Source organism: Natrix helvetica, assembly GCF_964273705.1.
Source record: "Natrix helvetica genome assembly, chromosome: 5".
NCBI classification, from domain to species: domain Eukaryota; kingdom Metazoa; phylum Chordata; class Lepidosauria; order Squamata; family Natricidae; genus Natrix; species Natrix helvetica.
In genome coordinates this window covers 90,921,736-90,939,933 of record NC_138551.1, presented here as the reverse complement: position 1 = coordinate 90,939,933, position 18,198 = coordinate 90,921,736, and the positions used below count along the sequence as shown (strand labels likewise).

The following is an 18,198-nucleotide window of genomic DNA, read 5'->3' as shown; positions in this document are numbered from 1 at the left end:
GGAGGCTAAAATAAAAAGAACGGTTGCAGGAATTGGGCATATCTAGTCTAGTGAAATGGGCAACGGGTGGCTATAGCAATCGTCCAAAGCTGGCTGAGGAATTCTGGGAATTGAAGTCCACAAGTTGCCAAGGTTGGAGACCCGTTCTAGAGGAACCCTTGAACGAAGGGGTTTCTCTCAGAGTCCGAGGTTGCCTAGCGACCGTTGCCACGAGAAACTTCCCCTGGCGGCGGCTGCTGCTCCATTTTGACTGAGGGAAATCAAGGCGCGTGAGCGAACTCTGCGCATGCGGACTATCGGAGACAGCGTCGGGAGGGGGGAGGGTCCGGCGACGCCAGCCGAGAGCAGCTGCAAGCGGCGTCCTCCGTGAAGGTAGCGCCGAGAGCGGGCAAATGGCGGCCGAGTGGGCCTCGCTGTGCGAGACTTTCCACAGCGCCCTCAACCTCTCCTACGTGGAGTCCAAGAAGGACCCGGACACCGACCCCTACCGCTCCAAGTACGGCGCGCGGGAGCTGCTCGAAGGCCTGAAGCAGCTGCTGGGCGCCGGGGAGGCCGAAGGCGCTCGCGGCCCTGGCCAGGAGGAGGAGGAGGAGGAGGCGGCGGCGTCCGAGGGCGAGCAGCGGCTCCGCGCGGTGCGGCTGGCCGTGGTGGAATACGAGCTGGGGGTGAACCACACCGACACCCAGGAGTGCTCCGCCGGCGAGGAGCACCTTGTCAAGTGCCTGCAGCTGCTGGAGCGACACCGCCTCTCCCGTGACTGCGTCTCCCTCTACATCCAAGCCCAGGTGCGGGAAGGACCACCCTCCCACCTCAAGCCGGAGCCTGCCCTGCCCGCCCGCCTAGAGCGGATGGGAGCGTCCCCCGGCACATCTGGGGGAGGCAGCCAAGGTGGGGAGGCAGGGGCGGATAGGATGTAGGAGAGGAGATGGGATAGGAGAGGAGATAGAATATAGGATAGGACAGGACAGGACAGGATAGAGGATAGGAGGATAGAACAGAGGATAGGATAAGATAGAGGATAGAATATAGGATTGGATAGGAGAGGATTCTTTATTAGCCAAATGTGATTGGACACACAAGGAATTTGTCTTTGGTGCCTATGCTCACAGGGTACATAAAAGAAAAGATACATTCATCAAGAATCATAAGGTACAACACTTAATGATAGTCATAGGGTAGAAATAAGCAATCAGGAAACAATACAAATCTACATAAATAGTAAGGATACAAGCAACAAAGTTACAGTCCTGCAATCATAAGTGGGAGGAGATGGGTGATAGGAACGATGAGAAGACTAATAGTAAAAGCAAAGCAGCCTTAGTGAATACTTTGACAGTGGTGAGGGAATTAGTTGTTTAGCAGAGTGATGGTGTGCTTCATTTGGGGACGAGGGTGCTAGGATTGGGGAGGGGGCACAGCATCCAATATACAGTAAGACGGGGATGGAAGTATTGCATTCTGCAAGCTTTTTCCCTTAGCCAGCCAGCTCAGACCCAGGAACCTGGGCTGCTTTGACATGTATCGACTGACTCTCAGAATTTCCCAATGAGTGGAGTTTTTGAAGTCAGAAGGCCTGTTTGGAGGCAGGGCTGTCTTAACAGCATGGTGGGCCCCCTGGCAAAGCAGTGTATACTGGGACCCCTATGACAACTACTCCCAGGAATAAAAAATGTAAATGGTTGATAAAATTAAACCTGTATTTGCATGTTAGTATTAATTAAAAAGGAACACGGTGGCCCAGTGGCTAAGACGCTGAGCTTGTCAATCAGAAAAGTTGGCACTTCAGCGGTTCGAATCCCTAGCTCCGCGTAATGGAGTGAGCTCCCGTTACTTGTCCCAGCTTCTGCCAACCTAGCAACCCGAAAGCAGGTAAAAATCCAAGTAGAAAAATAGGAACCACCTTTGGAGGGAAGGCAACAGCGCTCTGTGCGTCTTTGCATTTAGTCATGCCAGCCACATGATCACAGAGACGTCTTCAGACAGCGCTGCCTCTTCGGCTTTGAAACAGATATGAGCACTGCCCTCTAGAGTCGGGAACGACTAGCACATATGTGCGAGGGGAACCTTTACCTATTAATTTTTAAAAATGCAGTAAAATGTAATAAACGTGTTGCTGTATTTCTATGATACAAGGTGCATTGAAGGGTTAACGTACGCAGATTAGTATGGGGCCCCTATGCTTGTGGGACCCACAGGCACGTGCCCATCAGGCAGTCCTGTATGGAGGAGTGTGTTGAGGACTTACATGTTGGCTCTTACATGTTTGTGTATTTTCGAATAGTAAAAGAAAATACTGAGTTATAAAAGGGCCCCGCTGGACAGTGATGCAAAATTTTGAGAGTTGGGTAATAAGACTTTAGTCTGTATTGAGCTGGTAAAAGCAGAATATTGCAATGTGGATGGTGTTTCAGTGTTCACAGGCCTATTGTTTTCAGTGTTTTAATGATCTGTTGCAAGCTTTGATTGCAAGACTGCAGTATTGCCTTGATCAATTCCTCAAAGGGGTTACCCGGTGGGGATAGAGCTTTAGAATTTGCTTAATAAGAGACCAAGTGACAGGGGGTGGCTCCTTTGCATCTTTCACAAATCAGAATAAGAACTTTACCATTTAATGATTAGAATATTTTTCCCTATTTCATACTGGAAGCCTGCAAAAGAAATATCTATTCTAGGTGACATAAGGGTTTGGGGGTGGGGGGGTGGGGTGGGGGGGGAATGGTATCAGTCTAGCATGCTGTGTCTCTTTGCTGTCATCAATTCTGTGTTTCTGTTAGTCATCAAGGAAGTTCAGCTGTTCTATCTAGCATACAGGCAGTAGACTGGCAATAAGGGAACTAGCATATACTGCTCTGTGGGAAGTGAGCATCGTTTCCATCCACAGTTTAGGAATATCCTGTGCTGTTGAAGGCAGAGTTGAATGCCTGTTCAGTTATTCACAGGATCATTCTGGGCAGTCAGGAATTTTATGCATTACATTATTAAAAATTCCTTTATTTCCTGCCAAATAACATTGAACAATAAGGAACCATAGTTAGTAACATCCTGTTTAAATTATGCCTTCAACTATCCAATATTTTCCTTAAAATTATAGAATTGAAAATAATTATCTGATGCAAAATTTTAGATACTTTTTACTGCTCCTGGTAGGTAAAATTGACATCAAATACAGCTTGTTTCCTAGGAGTTTTTCCTGAATAAAGCATGAAATGTTTCCAGTACTTGAAATGATTCTAGTATTTCTGTTTAAAGGTAAACGTAAAGGTTCCCCTTGCACATATGTGCTAGCCGTTCTCGACTCTAGTGCATTTCTGTTTAGTGCAGTTCATATAGTATTTGTTTCTGAAATGATCCCCATATCACTCCTATATAATTTCAGTTTCAGGTTATCTATTTTGTGCCATTTATCATTTTAAAAAATAACACACTTGTTCGTGTTTTTTAGAATAATCTGGGTATCCTCTGGTCAGAAAGAAATGACATTAAAACAGCACAGACGTATCTGGAATCTGCAGAGGCTTTATATAATCAGTACATGAAAGAGGTAATATGTGAATCGGTTTACTTCATAATTTTGTGGTATTCCTTGGCTACTTATGTGGATGATTGAGTTTTCTGAGAAAAATGCGTGCAAAGATTTTTAAAGGTTTTCCTCTTATGTGTCATGCTTTTGAAAATTGATAGCTAAATGTAGCTGAGGTATCAAATGTTGCAATTGCAAAAAAGGATTGGTATTTAAACATCAGTACAAAAAATGCTTAGAATATTAGTGTCCATGCAACATTAAATTGCATTAACAGTTTAAACATTTTAACTATTAAAGCATTTCCAAAACAATCTTACCATTACTTCTGTTAGTTTTACCAGTTGTATTGAAATATTCCAGTAAGAGTATTGTTGTGTGGCTATAATGCTACAAAGAACAATCAAATTTCATTGTTTTTTTTATAAAGCACTTTGTAATGGGGCCAGACTCACCATGCATTACAATCAGTTGATTTTGTTATATTGTTACATTAGCACAATGGACCTATTGCTATAGCCATTTTTGGCTCTATTTATATTTCGAGCTACCCCAGGAGACATTTTCAGACATATTTTAATGAATTATAGCAGAAACTTGGTGAATAAATGCATATGAATGTAGAAAATATTTCACTTGGTTTGTGTTATTGTTCAGGTCTTATGTAACTGAATTTTCTTCAACTAGAAGTAACACGCCAGTTCTTCAAATACAGTTTTAATGGGTTCTCTGCCAGGCTTCATCTTTTACATGAGTTTACTCATTAGTGGTCTTTTCGGTACCAGATCTGTTATTATCTTTATGTCATTCCACTCCATAGAAGTGTATCCAAATTCTACAGGATCATATCTGATTGGATGCTCCCTAATAGAGGTTAAAAAAAAGCATTCCATTTGGACCTTTCTGTTTTTCTTTTGATTTACAAATGTTTGGTCTGCCTTTCATTCTGATGGATTACCAAACCATGTACTATAATACAAATTACTGTATTTTTCGGAGTATAAGACACACCCTCCCCCCCCCCCCCAAAAAGAGGGTGAAAATCTGGGTGCGTCTTGTACACTGAATGCAGCATTTTTCACCTCCCGAAAGCCCACCCCCTTCACAAAAATGGACATGCATGGGCTTTGGGAGGCCTGCAAAGTGCTCCTGGGGGGTAGGGAGGGCAAAAACGAGCAAAAAATGGGCCATTTTTGTCCCCCCACCAACTCCCAGGAGCACTCTACAAGCCTCCCAAAGCCTACGCATGCCATGTTTTTTGCAAAAAACAGGCCCGTTTTTGCGAAAAATTGCCATTTTTTGCTCATTTTTACCTTGCCAGTCCCCAGGAGCACTTTGCAGGCCTCTCAAACTCTCCGCATGCCCTGTTTTTCACAAAAAATGAGGCATGCCGAGGATTTGGGAGGCCTGCAGAGTGCAAAAACTTTTTTAATTTACCACTTCAAAATCTTGGTGCGTCTTATACTCTGGTGCATCTTATAGTCCAAAAAATACAGTATGTTACTCAGTTCATTAGTACAGGTGGTCCTAGACTTAACAACAGTTCATTTAGTGACGATTCAAAGTTACAATGGCATTGAAAAAGTGATTTACTATTATTTTTCACACTTATGACCAATGCAGCATCCCCGTAGTATGTGATCAAAATTCAGATGTTTGACAACTGACTCATATTTATGAGTATCCTGGGGTCATGTGGTTCATCTTTTGGGACCTGACGAAGTCAAGGGGGAAGCCAGATTCACCTTACAACCTTGTTACTAACTTAACTACAGTGATTCATTTAACAACTGTTTCAAGAAAGCTCATAAAATAGCAATAGCACTTAGACTTATATACCACTTTACAGTGCTTTTGTTGTTTTGCAAAAAATGGGGCAAAACTCACTTAAAACTGTCTTGCTTAACGATGGAAATTTTGGGTTCAATTGTGATTGTAAGTCGAGGGCTACCTGTAAAGTATTGGAATGCAGCAACCCAACTTTTTTAAGCCTGTAAATTATGTGCGATCAAGAAGGAATTCTTGTAAACAAGATTATGCTTGATGTTAATGTTTTACTTTTAAGTATACCAGTTTTTAAGTTATTTATTTTTATTACTTTAAGTACTTAAGGGCAGAAAAGGTCATGTGCATATTGATATCTCTAGGTGCTAGATTACCTGTCCTTGGTTTTAAAATGTTACCTTTCTATCAGTTCTCTTTCGTTGGAATAAGGAAGACGGAATATATGTTAAACCTATTTGACTAGTAGTGTATGCTATGCAATAAAGCTCAGTGATCTGGATGGGTAGTAGAGCCAGTTTTGTTATTTTTATGTCTCTTTTTTATTGCTTTGTATTTTGGTTAGAGTTCTTAACTATTGTTAGCTGCCTGGGGTCATGAATTTGAGATGGGCAGTCATATAAATTGAAATATTTTTTTCTCCTGAAGAGAAACAATTGAATTGTCTAATTTCTGCTATTTTATTTTGTTTATATGTTTGGAGTGATTCTTTGGAGCAGGGGTGTCAAGGCTCGGGGGATGGATCAGGTCCTCCAGAGTGCTTAGATCTGGCCTGCAGCATCACCCTGGAAACAATGAAGGACCAGCTGGCGGTGTCTCTGCCAGCAAAAACAGAGCTTGGGAGGGCCGCATGCAGCACTCCTGTGCTCCATTTTCACTGGCAGAGGGTTGCAGGAGGCCATCGCAGCCGAAAACGGCGCTTGGGAGCTTGTTTTAACTAGCAAAGTGCTCAGACCACCACAGGCACTCCTTACACGAGTGATGTCCATCTGGCCACATCCACCCTGGCCACGTCCATCCCCCCCCCCCAAGGTCAAACACAACCCTGATGCGGCCCTCAATGAAATGGAGGTTGACACCTCTGCCTTAGAGTGTATCCTAGTTCTAAACAGGTTTTGCCGTAGTACCCCAATGCAGCCAGCAGAGCGAGCACAAGTTTGCTATATGTTATCTTTAGCACATACTGTGTTTTGCAGAATGGGAATCCTCCACTTGATTCCAGCGAGCACTTCATGATGGAAGAGAAACATTCAGACCAAGAGCGATCAAAAAGGTGGGTGAGTTAAAAAATAAAATGGAAATTGGTGAAAGAGTTTATTTTGTATCATTAAACTAAGACGTTGTTTCTCCAGGTTTGAGAAAGTCTATACTCATACACTGTATTATCTGGCCCAAGTCTACCAACACCTGGAAATGACTGAAAAAGCTGCCCAGTATTGCCACACCACTCTCAAACGGCAGCTTGAGTATAGTGGCTACTACCCAATAGAATGGGCTCTCAATGCAGCCATTTTGTCTCAATATTATCTCACCAAGGTAATTATTTCAGTCTTTTCTTCTGTGTATCTTATTTGTTAAATCAAAATATTAAAAGGATGATTGCTGTTAAAATTATTTTGCCAAGCAAATAGATCTGACATTGATTTTCAGTTACATAACTTGTTTTCCTACATTTTGATCAAAGCTGAGTCAGTAATGCATATATAATTAGACATATTCAATAAGAGTAGCTATGAAATCTCAAAATAATACTGTTTAATTGACAAATGTTAAAGAATATATTAGTGTAGTGAGCTTTATTTTAAGACTACGATATAAAATAGATGCACATATTTATGTCCACATGCCCTTGCACACAGATCAGTAAAATATTGCTACAGAAATTATCTTACATTTTAGGATTCGGGCAGCATGTTTATCTCCCCAAAAGTAGAGATGATTTAATTCTTATTGACAGAGATGAAATAATAGTATTTTCCATCTCTCTTGTTCTGTATACTGTTATATACACTTTCCTTCACAAAAATAACTGCAAGTTGCCTGTGTTCACATATGGTGCCTCTTGTATGATGCCCCAAGACACACCTTGATTGCACCAATCATTTCCAAATAAAAGGGCCATGCAGATTGTGTGTATTATTTTTAAGGGACACTTACAAATCAGGTGGCCAATTTTTTTACCATGTCAAACAGCTGTGCAAATTTTTTTTAAGTGGACATGCTGTTTTAATCTCTCATGTTTTCCATTTCTTAAGAACTAATTGTTATTAAACCATTATTTTACTGTACTTTTTATTATAAAGGCTGGTCAAAGACTAATAAAAGAATATAATAAAGATATTTGGCAAAAAGTGCTATTGCCTTTTTAGAGTCTCTGGCTTTTATATAAGAAGGTTATACTCAATAATGTCTTAAGTAGCAAAACATTGGTGGTGACAAGCGTATAAATACTTTTTCATTTTTGAATGATGTTCTCTTTTGGAGCAATTTTTATGCAGGCAAAATTTTATTTGCTATCTGGTTTTTCAGCTATAAGGTTAAGCAACATAGTAGGTCATCTAATTTCAGAATGCTAACATTAAAGTATTTTAAATGAAATCTAGGAGCGTATTATGGTCCCAAAACAAGCACCGTTATATCATTTCCCTACAGCAATGTTTCATGGAATCCAGGCATTGTTTAGCAGCTGCCAGTGTCATCATTGGCCAAGCTGGACAGATGCCATCTGCAGAAGACAGTAAGTATCCTCATTCCAGTTTTAACTGGGGTGATATTGATTTTGGCTTAGTCTCAATGCTAAATGCCTTGCTTTCTTTTCTTGACTCCAGCCATTGTTCCCCTTCATCTCTGTCTCATCCAATCAGTTTCAGCATCGAGTTGATTTTTGTAACATTAAAATGAGGCTTCACTTCAGAAAAAAAAAGTATAAATATCTCCTTTTACCAAACTAGAATTTCTTCAGATGGCTTATAAATGTTTTTGCCTCTACTGTTTCTCTTGCATCAGCCAGTAGGAGTAGAAACGGTCAGAGAGAAAAATAGCAGCTTGAGAGGAAATTTCACCATGAGCCAGACGTACTCTTGTAGCGGCCATTTCCTCTAAAATCTACCCTGGCCCAAAAATTAAGTAACAGGAAAGTGAAGTGAGGGAAACTTACACTGTGTATGCTTTTGGCTATCCCTAGTAATTTTTACATTGTTTTAAATATTCAGGTACATTGAGAAGGTTGGTTACAAGTAAGACAAATAAGACTTCATTTTCATCGTTATGTTTATATCGTTGTGAAGGTTTTGGTATGGATTTAGGCTACTGCCATGCTAATGCTAAGGGGAAAATGGCTCTGCTATTTTGCCTTTAGGCAGAAGGAATGAAGAAAACATTTCATAGGTTCCTTTATTAATATAATTTATATTTGCAATACACTCTGCTCGTTTTATGTATTATTTTTATTTAGAGGGTTGATATAGAAATTGATTTAAATTATTTTAATCCTATTAGGAAAAATACTGTGTTTTCCCGAAAATAAGACAAGGTCTTATTTCCTTTTGACCCCTGAAATAAGTGCTTGGCCTTATGTTTGGGAAGGTCTTATTATTTTTGACGTACAGGAGGCCCCTTAACCTCGGCCCGTGGCCTTCGAATCAGCTGATCCAGAGAGGGCCAGATGTTCTGTCTTTATTTCTGGCACGGTCTTGCTGGGCCTGCCATTCTTTTTGCGGCTGCCACTAAGAGAAGGGGCACGACAGCTAGGGTTTGCAGGAGCGGCCTCTGCAAGGCCATTCTGTGTGGATGGCAGGTGCATGTGGGGTGCGTGTTGCATGTTCCCCCCCCCCCAGGAAATGGCAGGGACCAGCAGCACATGCATTTAAATATTTTAGGGGAGGGCTTATTTTAGCGCATGCGCTCAAAAGCCAAATTGAGCTTATTATCCAGGGAGTCTTATTTTCAGGGAAACAGGGTATGTTTCACTTCTAAATTGTGTTTATATTCTGCTTTTCCCAAATGGAAATTCGCAGAGCCAAGAAAGTGTCATGAAATCGATCAATGCCAGTATATGGAATAGTTTCAGAATCAGATTTTGGCTATATAATCGGCCTTTCTTTATGGCACTTGTATAACTATTAAGAATGAAAGTTGGGATTTTGAAATGTTCTTTTCTTGAGAAAACTCTTCCAGGTCTTAACTGGAGGGGGCCAGCTTAACACATGCTATATTTTTAAAATCAGACGAATCCGAACAAGACCAGCAAGATCTTCGACAGAAAAAAGCTGAAATTGCGAGGTGTTGGATTAAATACTGTTTGAACCTGTTACAGGAAGCCCGAAAGCTGCTTGAGGTATGCAAGAGAACATATGCAAATAACTGTCATTTGTTGCTGTTTACTTTTGTAACTATAAACCTAAATAATTATACATCTCCTACTGAAACTGAAGCCTTAAGAGAGAGGGAGCCTATTTCATCCTAACCCTACATTACTTTAAGACTAATTTTCAGTAGCAGTTCTGTACCAATAACTGGATCAGGACAAAGGAGCAAAAATGTGAATGTAGAATTCATTTTTTCTCATATATAGCAATAGCACTTAGACTTACAGTATATACCCCTTCATAGTGCTTTTACAGCCCTCTCTAAGCAGTTTACAGAGTCAGCCTATTGCCCCCAACAATCGGGGTCCTCATTTTACCCACCTCGGAAGGATGGAAGACGGAGTCAACCTTGAGCCTGGTGAGATTTGAACTGTTGAACTGCAGCTAGCAGTCAACTGAAGTAGCCTGCACTCTAACCACTGCGCTACCTCGGCTCCCTATGAAGCAATTATCATATCTTACATGCATATTCATTTACTCCTGCCATGAAGCATGGTACAAACATCTCATTCAAAACTCTTCCCCACCCCTTTGCAGCAGTAGACGACATTACAAAAAAACCCTGTTTGCTATGGGATAAGATATCAGGGGAGCAGAAGTGAATGTTAGGGTTTTAAAAAAAAAGGGGGGGGGGAATCCTATGAGTTTTCTTAGGCCTAATTTCTCAGGCAGACAATAAGAAGGGGAGGCTATGGGCCAGTTTTGGATGCTTGTAAGCCACATCATTCTCGAGGTATCTGCTACATCTACAAAGATAGGAATTAGTAGTTAGGTTCTAGAAATTAAGTGTAGCATATAAAAGCATATATGGGCTTCTGTTTCTGTAACAAACTCTTAATTGTATATCTATCAACTATAAGTACAAAAAAGGCAGCATCAAATATAGTTAAAAGAAAAATATACGAATGTGTGATGGTAGATTTTGCCCATTCTACTACTTTTGAGTTTAAATAGATGTTTTAAATAATTTTTGCTTTCAGCCTAATAATTAGTCACAGTTTCTTCATAGATTATAATGCTTGGCTGTTTCTGTGTCTAAATATGCATTTAGAAATTGAAAAAGAATCCTTATGCAGAACCAAAGGGCTGCGAGATTGTTGAACTGTACTATGTGCATCTAAAGCAGCAAATCGCTCTTAGCAAAAGTACTGCTTTCTTATTAAAGAATTGGCTATGTTTGTATAGAATGGTAATGCAATCATTACCATAGTAACTCACACTGCTTGGATTGTTTTCCTGGCACCTCCTGATAGCAGGCATGGCCAACAACCGCTCCCTCTGTGTTTTGTTTCCCAAGTCAGATAAAAAAAGAGTTTCGGATTATTTCTGTTGAACGATTGGAAAAATATCATATTTGAATATCTAGTACATACAATACAATAAATAAATCAAGGCCTCAGGTGGAATCGGGGCACAACCAAATCAGCAGGCATTAAGCAGGACTCATTCATAGTGGTCTGTTAATTTCTTTTCAAGCAGGATGGATACTTGTCAGGCTACCAAAATATATTTCCAGGTATCTTGGCAGATGTGAATAAGTCAGCATTTCACAAACATTCACATTAACTGCAAGTGTGAAGTGTACTGCTTTATGAGACTTTCCTTTAGATGTAATTCTAATTTTAATTCATCTATTTTAGTTGTGATAATACGTTATTCGAGTGAAGTCTGAGAAACTAGTTTGTAAGTATTGTTGCAAAGCTTAGCTGTAGAGTTTCAAATTGCAAATGAAAAGATAGGAAACTCCTTATGGGGAAAAGAAGAAAAAAATGTTGGAACTGGTCTCATTGAAATTATAAACAATTGGAGTGGTCTTTGTCGTACTAAGAACTTAGAGCTGTCCTTATGTAAGGAATTAATTCTGTGACATTCAAGCCATTGTTTAAAAATCAATTCTGCTGATTTTTAGGATAATATTGGTGAGCTGGATCCAGACAGGCAAGTGGAACTGAAAGCCCAGCAGGAAAAAGAGGAGGATGAGAAGGAAAAAGAAAGAAAGAAAGCTGTTCTTTTTGGAACGAGTGATTTGTGTGATTCTATTTTGGCCATGGAAGAGAAAGTGAGCTGTATTTTTCCATTAGACTTCAAAGAAGCCCGAGAAGTCTTCTTAGTAGGTCAGAACTATGTCAATGAAGCCAAAGAATTCTTTCAGGTAGATGGGTATGTCACGGATCACATTGAAATTATCCAAGACCACAGTGCTTTATTTAAAGTGCTGGCTTTCTTTGAAGATGATTTTGAGAGGCGTTGCAAGATGCATAAGCGTAGGATCGATATGCTGGAGCCACTGTACTCCGGCTTAAATCCTCAGTATTATCTGCTACTCACTAGGCAACTTCAGTTTGAATTGGCAGATACCTATTATGAGATGATGGATTTAAAAGTGGCCATTGGCAATAAACTAGAAGAGCTTGACTCCCACACAGTCAAGAAAATAAATTCGCTGGCTCAGATGGCCATGAAATTCTATGAGCTCTTCTTAGATTCACTGAGGAACCCTGATAAGATCTTCCCAGAGATCCTTGAGGAAGATGTCCTACGCCCTGCAATGGTGGCCAAATTCCATATTGCACGCCTTTATGGCAAGCTTATCACTGCAGATGGCAAAAAGCAGCTCGAGAATATGCAGACCTCTTTGGAATATTACTCATTTCTAGTGGATTATTGTGAGAAGCACACAGATGCGGTCCAAGCTATTGAAACTGAGCTAGAACTGAGTAAAGAAATGGTTGACCTTCTTCCAACCAGAATGGAAAGGCTAAAAGCAAAGCTTTTAACTTCCACATAACTTCTTTTCTCTCCATGGCAGTGTGCAATATTAATATGATGTCTGTCTAAAAAGAGAGTGTCCCTTAACGGCAGTTTCTTTGTAGTAATTGAACAACTTTTCTTGCAAATGCTTGCTGTGACAGGCAGCATGGAACCTATTTCAGACTGAAAACTGTCCAGTGTAGTTGCTCTCCCATACTTCAATATTAAATATACAGTGAGTGGTCAACTGATGCTCTGCACCCTTCTCACATGCAAGCCTTCCTGCCTTATATTTTTCTCCTGCCACTGCATGGCCAGTTCCCAGCTGCAGTGTTGCTTTCTAGCTATTTCCTATACTAGGGAACGTTTTGTACAGTCCTAGCTATCAGCATAACTTAGGCACTTGGCTGTGTGGCTCTGATCCAGATTTAGATTTTAAGATTTTTGTTAACAAATCGCTAATTTAATTGTGTCATTTTTGTATATGTTGTCCTTCTCTCCCCTTTTAGAGGAATCTATAAATAAACATACTTGATGGGAAAAATCTCTTGGCATCTTTTGGGTGCGAAATAATCTGTTCACAGCAGTGGAAACTGTCTCTTAATTTCTTCTTTTTTAAATATTCTCTTCAGCTATAGGTTGGGGCCTTTTTTTCACTGCGCCTTAAAATTTACAAATGTTCATTTGTTCCCATTTTGCATAATCCTAGCCCTGGGAAAGATATTTAAAGCAGGAGGAAGAGAGAAATTGATTGGGGGGAAAAAACCTTACCTTAATTCCTCAGGAATCTCATTTTTTAAATTGATAAATTAAAAAACCTCCCAATACTGGGGAGACAAGCGGAGTATAGAGTTTTACATTGTGTAGCAATGTAACATTTCAAGTTAAGATGTTTCCCACATATTTAAAACCTTTTCTATACATTAGAAGTGATATATACTCCAATTCTCTAGCAATTGATATTAGTGCTCAAGTGTACATTGCATAGATGTTTGAATGTGCTAAAGTTAAAAGTAATAGATTCTTAGCCCATAATGCAAACATCCTGGGGATATATAAAATCTTCATTAGCTATAATATAGATGGGCTGGAAAGTTCTATTAGGGAAAGAGAAGGAGAAACAGATTTCCCTAGCCACCTGCCTCAGTGCTACAGGGCAAGAGGTGGCAAGTTATTGCTAACTAGGGCATACAAAATCTTTGCCAGACCAATTCTTGAATACAGCTTGTTCACCTGGAACCCATACTGTATATCAAACATTAACACGATTGGGCGGGTCCAGAGGTATTTCACGAGATAACTCTACTCACGATAGAATTCTCTATGCCATGAGGCTTGAAATTTTGGGCTTGGACAATCTGGAACTGAGTCACCTGTGGTTCGATCTAAGCATAGTGCACAAAATTGTCTGCTAGAATGCCTTGCCTGTCAATAACTTCTTCAGCTTCAAGCACAATAATACACGGACAGACGAACAAACAATACAAACTCAAGGTAAACCGCTTGTTAGGGTTCTAAATACCATGCAGAAATAAATCATTGTCCAAGGCAAAACATCCTTTAAGGTGCAATTTATTCCGCAGGCATGTTAGCACGGCTATGGAAATTCCAACTCTGGAAGTACATGCTCTGGGTTCACCCAGTTGAAAGTTCATGATCTCTCCCCACACCCACAAATCCATCACATGTTCCAATCATCATCTTCCACGCTGGCATGTACACCCATCTTCTTCCGGCCAGGTGTCGAGGTGCTGAGACAAAAGATGACCTTGGCTTCTACAAAAGAATGTCAACAATCCATTCTACAATCCTACTCCTTTCTATTCCCCCCTCCCAACTACTACACTAATGAAACAGCATAGAGAATTATTAAAAAGTGTGGCAGGCCAAAGATCCTAAAAAGAATATAACTACAGGCCTGACACCGCTTCAAACTCGATTGCAGAAAATACGACTCCAACAACAACAACAAAAAAGGAACAGGTTATAGACCTATTTTTCCCATGTATTCGTATCTCCTATTTTGCAAAATAGACTGATCTTTAAAAAATAAAAATAAAGAAAAAAATATAAAAATCTTGTTTGCAGTCGGAAACAAAAGCAGATGACTACAGATTTGTTACAAATGAAAACTAACAATGTAAAAGGTTGTTCCACAGAGAAATATAAAGGAGACTCCAAGGCTCTGGCAGGCCATGAGTTAGGGCTCCTATATTGTGGAGGCAACTCTGCTATAAAGAGTTTCTAACTTGTATAAAACAAAGTGCTAGTAGTACTGAGTACTGAGAACATAGGGGGTGGGAGGCAATGTATTAGCGGTAGACGTTACATGAGAATAAAAAAAACCAACCCTTCCCACCAGGGGCCAGACCAATCAAACACACACACACACGCGCGCACACACAACTTCCTAGCCCAGCATGGAAGATCAACATCTTCATGGTTTTTTGATGGCTAAAATAGTAAGTCAAGTCAATTAATTCTGCTGTGAAGATGGAACAAACCACTGGTGAAATGTACATTTTCTTGCCACTGGTTTCTCTGGGTGTGGCTTGGTGAGGGGGTCATGTGACTGGGTGGGCGTGGCCAACTTTTTAAACTTTTAAAGCATTTTTACTACTTATTCACCCAAATCGGTAGTTAAAAATGCTTTAAGAAGTGGGGAGGGGGGTTCAGCTGTGCCATGAGATCGTGGGAACCTTTTTTCCCACTTTTTAAAGCATTTTTTCACTACTGGTTCAGGCTAATTAAATTGAAGGCGAGACAAGGAATAATGGATGGAAAGTGGACAAGGAGAGATTCAACCTGGAAATAAGAAGAACTTTTGTGACAGAGCAATCAACAGAACAGTAGCATTCAGAAGTTGTGGAGGCTTCATCACTGGGGGCTTTTAAGAAGAGATTGGACTGCCATCTATCAGAAATAGTGTAGAGTCTCCTGCTTGGGCAGGAGTTGGACTAGATGTCTTACAAGGTCCTTTCCAACTATGTTAATCTGTTAAAGTTCCATATATAACCCATTAACCAGATCTTAACCATCCCCAGTGAATCAACATCGAGCTGATTTTGTGCCTCTTTCAGAACTTGCAAATGTTCTGCGCTTATAAATGTGTAGAGTATATCTCAAAACAACGAGCAGCTACTTTACATTTAGTTTCTCCACATAGCATAAATAGATTCTAGCATGTTGTTTGCCCACTTCCTGTTTGCTCATGCTATTCCTCAGTAGATAAATGTGATAGTTTATCAGGCATAACAACTTGCACTTCTTGTCAATCAAAAGATCTATCAAGGGCAGATATGACATCTGCTGTGGGGGGAATTTTTTTGACTTTTTAGAGTGTTTAATATTCTTTTATTATTTTTTTCCAGATTTTTTATTTTTGGGTCAGCTATGTGCACAGTTTTATTGACTTTTTAATAAACAAGTGGCATTTTGAAGAAGAAAAGCTTTTGATCCACTGCATCATTTCCATTGGTGGAGCAGGGAAGAAGAAAATTTACCAAATCTCAATTTTCCTTTGACTTCATTTTTTTAGATAGCATTAAAAGGTTTACATTTTAGCTATGATGGAAGGATGAACACAAATCCGTGGTATACAGTTAACATTAATGGTTTTTTAAAAACATATTTTTATTTTTTAAAATGAAAATAATACAAACGTAGTACATATATTGTACATCTAAATACAAAAAAAAGAAAGAAAAAAAATGAAAGAAAAAAGGAATTGATTGTAAATTTGATATTGGCAGCTAAATTAGTGATGGCTAAATATTGGGGACGAAATTGGAATATTCAAAGAAATGAGTGGTATAATGAAATTTGGAGTATGGCTACAAATGATAAATTAACAACGGAAAATAAATCTAAAAAAGGATGATGAAAGCAAATAATTATAATGAAATAAGGTTTTTTTTTATAAAATCAGTGCTGGTGGAAGGCGAAGGGAATAAACCTACTCAAGAATATATGTTGTTTTGGAGGGGACAAGGGCACAATTAGAATATATTGTATATCTTTTAGTTGTTATAGATGAAGAAATACAAGGGGGAAAACAGTGTCTCTAGGGGGTGGGGGGTGCGCTGTAATATTTGTTTTTTTTCCAGTTAATATTAATGTTTAAATATGAAGCAAACACCAATTCTGAATTCATTTTTTAAAAACTGAAGCGAATAAAGTTGGTTTAGGATACACATAAAGACAGATAAGTTGACACCTGGAAAATATTGTAAACGTGTATGTTAAAATAAGTTAATACAAGCTAATAACCAACTTTAATGCCCACTGGCTAGTATTATATGATAGCCATCAATTCCTGATACTAATAAGTCTAAAAACCACTTTCTATATCAATGTATAGATGACTTGTGTTAATCTACCATATACAGTGGCTTCATGGGTTAATGGTACCTCCCATGAGCTACATTGTTGATGTAGGTCATCATCTGATATAGTAAGAAATTTTGGAATACTGTATCTAAAGGTAAAGGTAAAGGTTCCCCTCACACATATGTGCTAGTCGTTCCTGACTCTAGGGGGTAGTGCTCATCTCTGTTTCTAAGCCGAAGAGCCAGCACTGTCCAAAGACATCTCTGTGGTCATGTGGCTGGCATGACTAAGTGCCGAAGGCGCACGGAGCGCTGTTACCTTCCTACCAAAGGTGGTTCCTATTTTTCTACTTGCATTTTTAGATTCTTTCGAACTGCTAGGTTAGCAGAAGCTGAGACAAGTAATGGGCGCTCACTCCGTTACACGGCGCTAGGGATTCAAACTGCCGAACTGCCAACCTTTCTGATTGACAAGCTCAGTGTCTTAGCCACTGAGTCCCACTACTGTATCATACAACATCCTAAAATGTGTTGTGGTTCCTTGAGCTCCATGACATGATCTTGAACTGAACTTATTGTATAATTCAACACCTGGAATTGTTCTGTGGGGTCTCACATGTCTCCTAAATAAATGTTTTCTTTATTGACTCTGGTATTCTTAAATAGTTTCTTTGTAACATTCTTTTTACAATGCTTCAAAGATTTTGAAACGTCTCATCTGGAAAAGACAACTTTGGAGTCGTTTACCACATTTGCTGTAAACAATATGTGGCAACATGAGCCACACAGAAATTGGACGTTAGGCATGCTTCTGGTAATTCCATTTCCCTCTGTTTCCCCAAGAATGTTGAAGCACTGTTCCCCCAAAATGGCAAATGTGGCATCATCATTTTCATTGCCCCAATTTGCTCTTTGATAGGCTTCATAGCCTCCAGTTTTCTTATTCGGCAGCACTCATTTGTTTCAGAATGAAAAGAGTGTTCTCTAATGTCATTTCAAAAATTGCCTTTCTTGCATCAATGTAGAGCAAAGGTGTTAAACTCAAGGCCTGCGGGCCAGATCTGGCCCACGGAGGCTTAAATCCAGCCTGCGTGGCTGGCCTGTAAATATTAAAGGACCAGGGCACAGTGACTCTGCTGGCCCAAACGGCCACGTTTGTTCCCCCCTGGCCCATTTTTGACCTCCCCGGCTTCCTGCTGGACTCTGTTGGCCAAAAATGGGCCATGTGGAGGCCTCGGGAAGCCTCTGCATGGCCTGTTTTTGGCCGGAAGAATTCTGCTGGAGGCTGTGGAGGCCGAAAATGGGTCACCGGGGAGGGGGAGGCTTGGGAAATCTCCACGTGCCCCGCTTTGGCTAGCAGGGTGCTGCAGAAGGTGTCCATCCCGTCTCTCCCTCTCTCCCCGCCAGACTGCGGAGAACTACAATGCTATTCGGCCCGCAAAGAAATCCA

General features: G+C 40.2%; 1 protein-coding gene across 1 annotated transcript; it reads left to right on the top strand.

The window, feature by feature from the left end:
- Positions 1–309: 309 nt before the first annotated feature.
- On the top strand, positions 310–12,974 carry KIFBP (kinesin family binding protein). The gene is made up of 7 exons (XM_081953960.1): positions 310–785; positions 3,443–3,541; positions 6,499–6,575; positions 6,655–6,838; positions 7,955–8,039; positions 9,529–9,638; positions 11,579–12,974. Exons 1-7 carry the CDS (start codon positions 393–395, stop codon positions 12,455–12,457), a joined length of 1,827 nt encoding a protein of 608 aa, XP_081810086.1. The 5' UTR covers positions 310–392; the 3' UTR covers positions 12,458–12,974.
- The last annotated feature ends 5,224 nt before the right edge of the window (positions 12,975–18,198 follow it).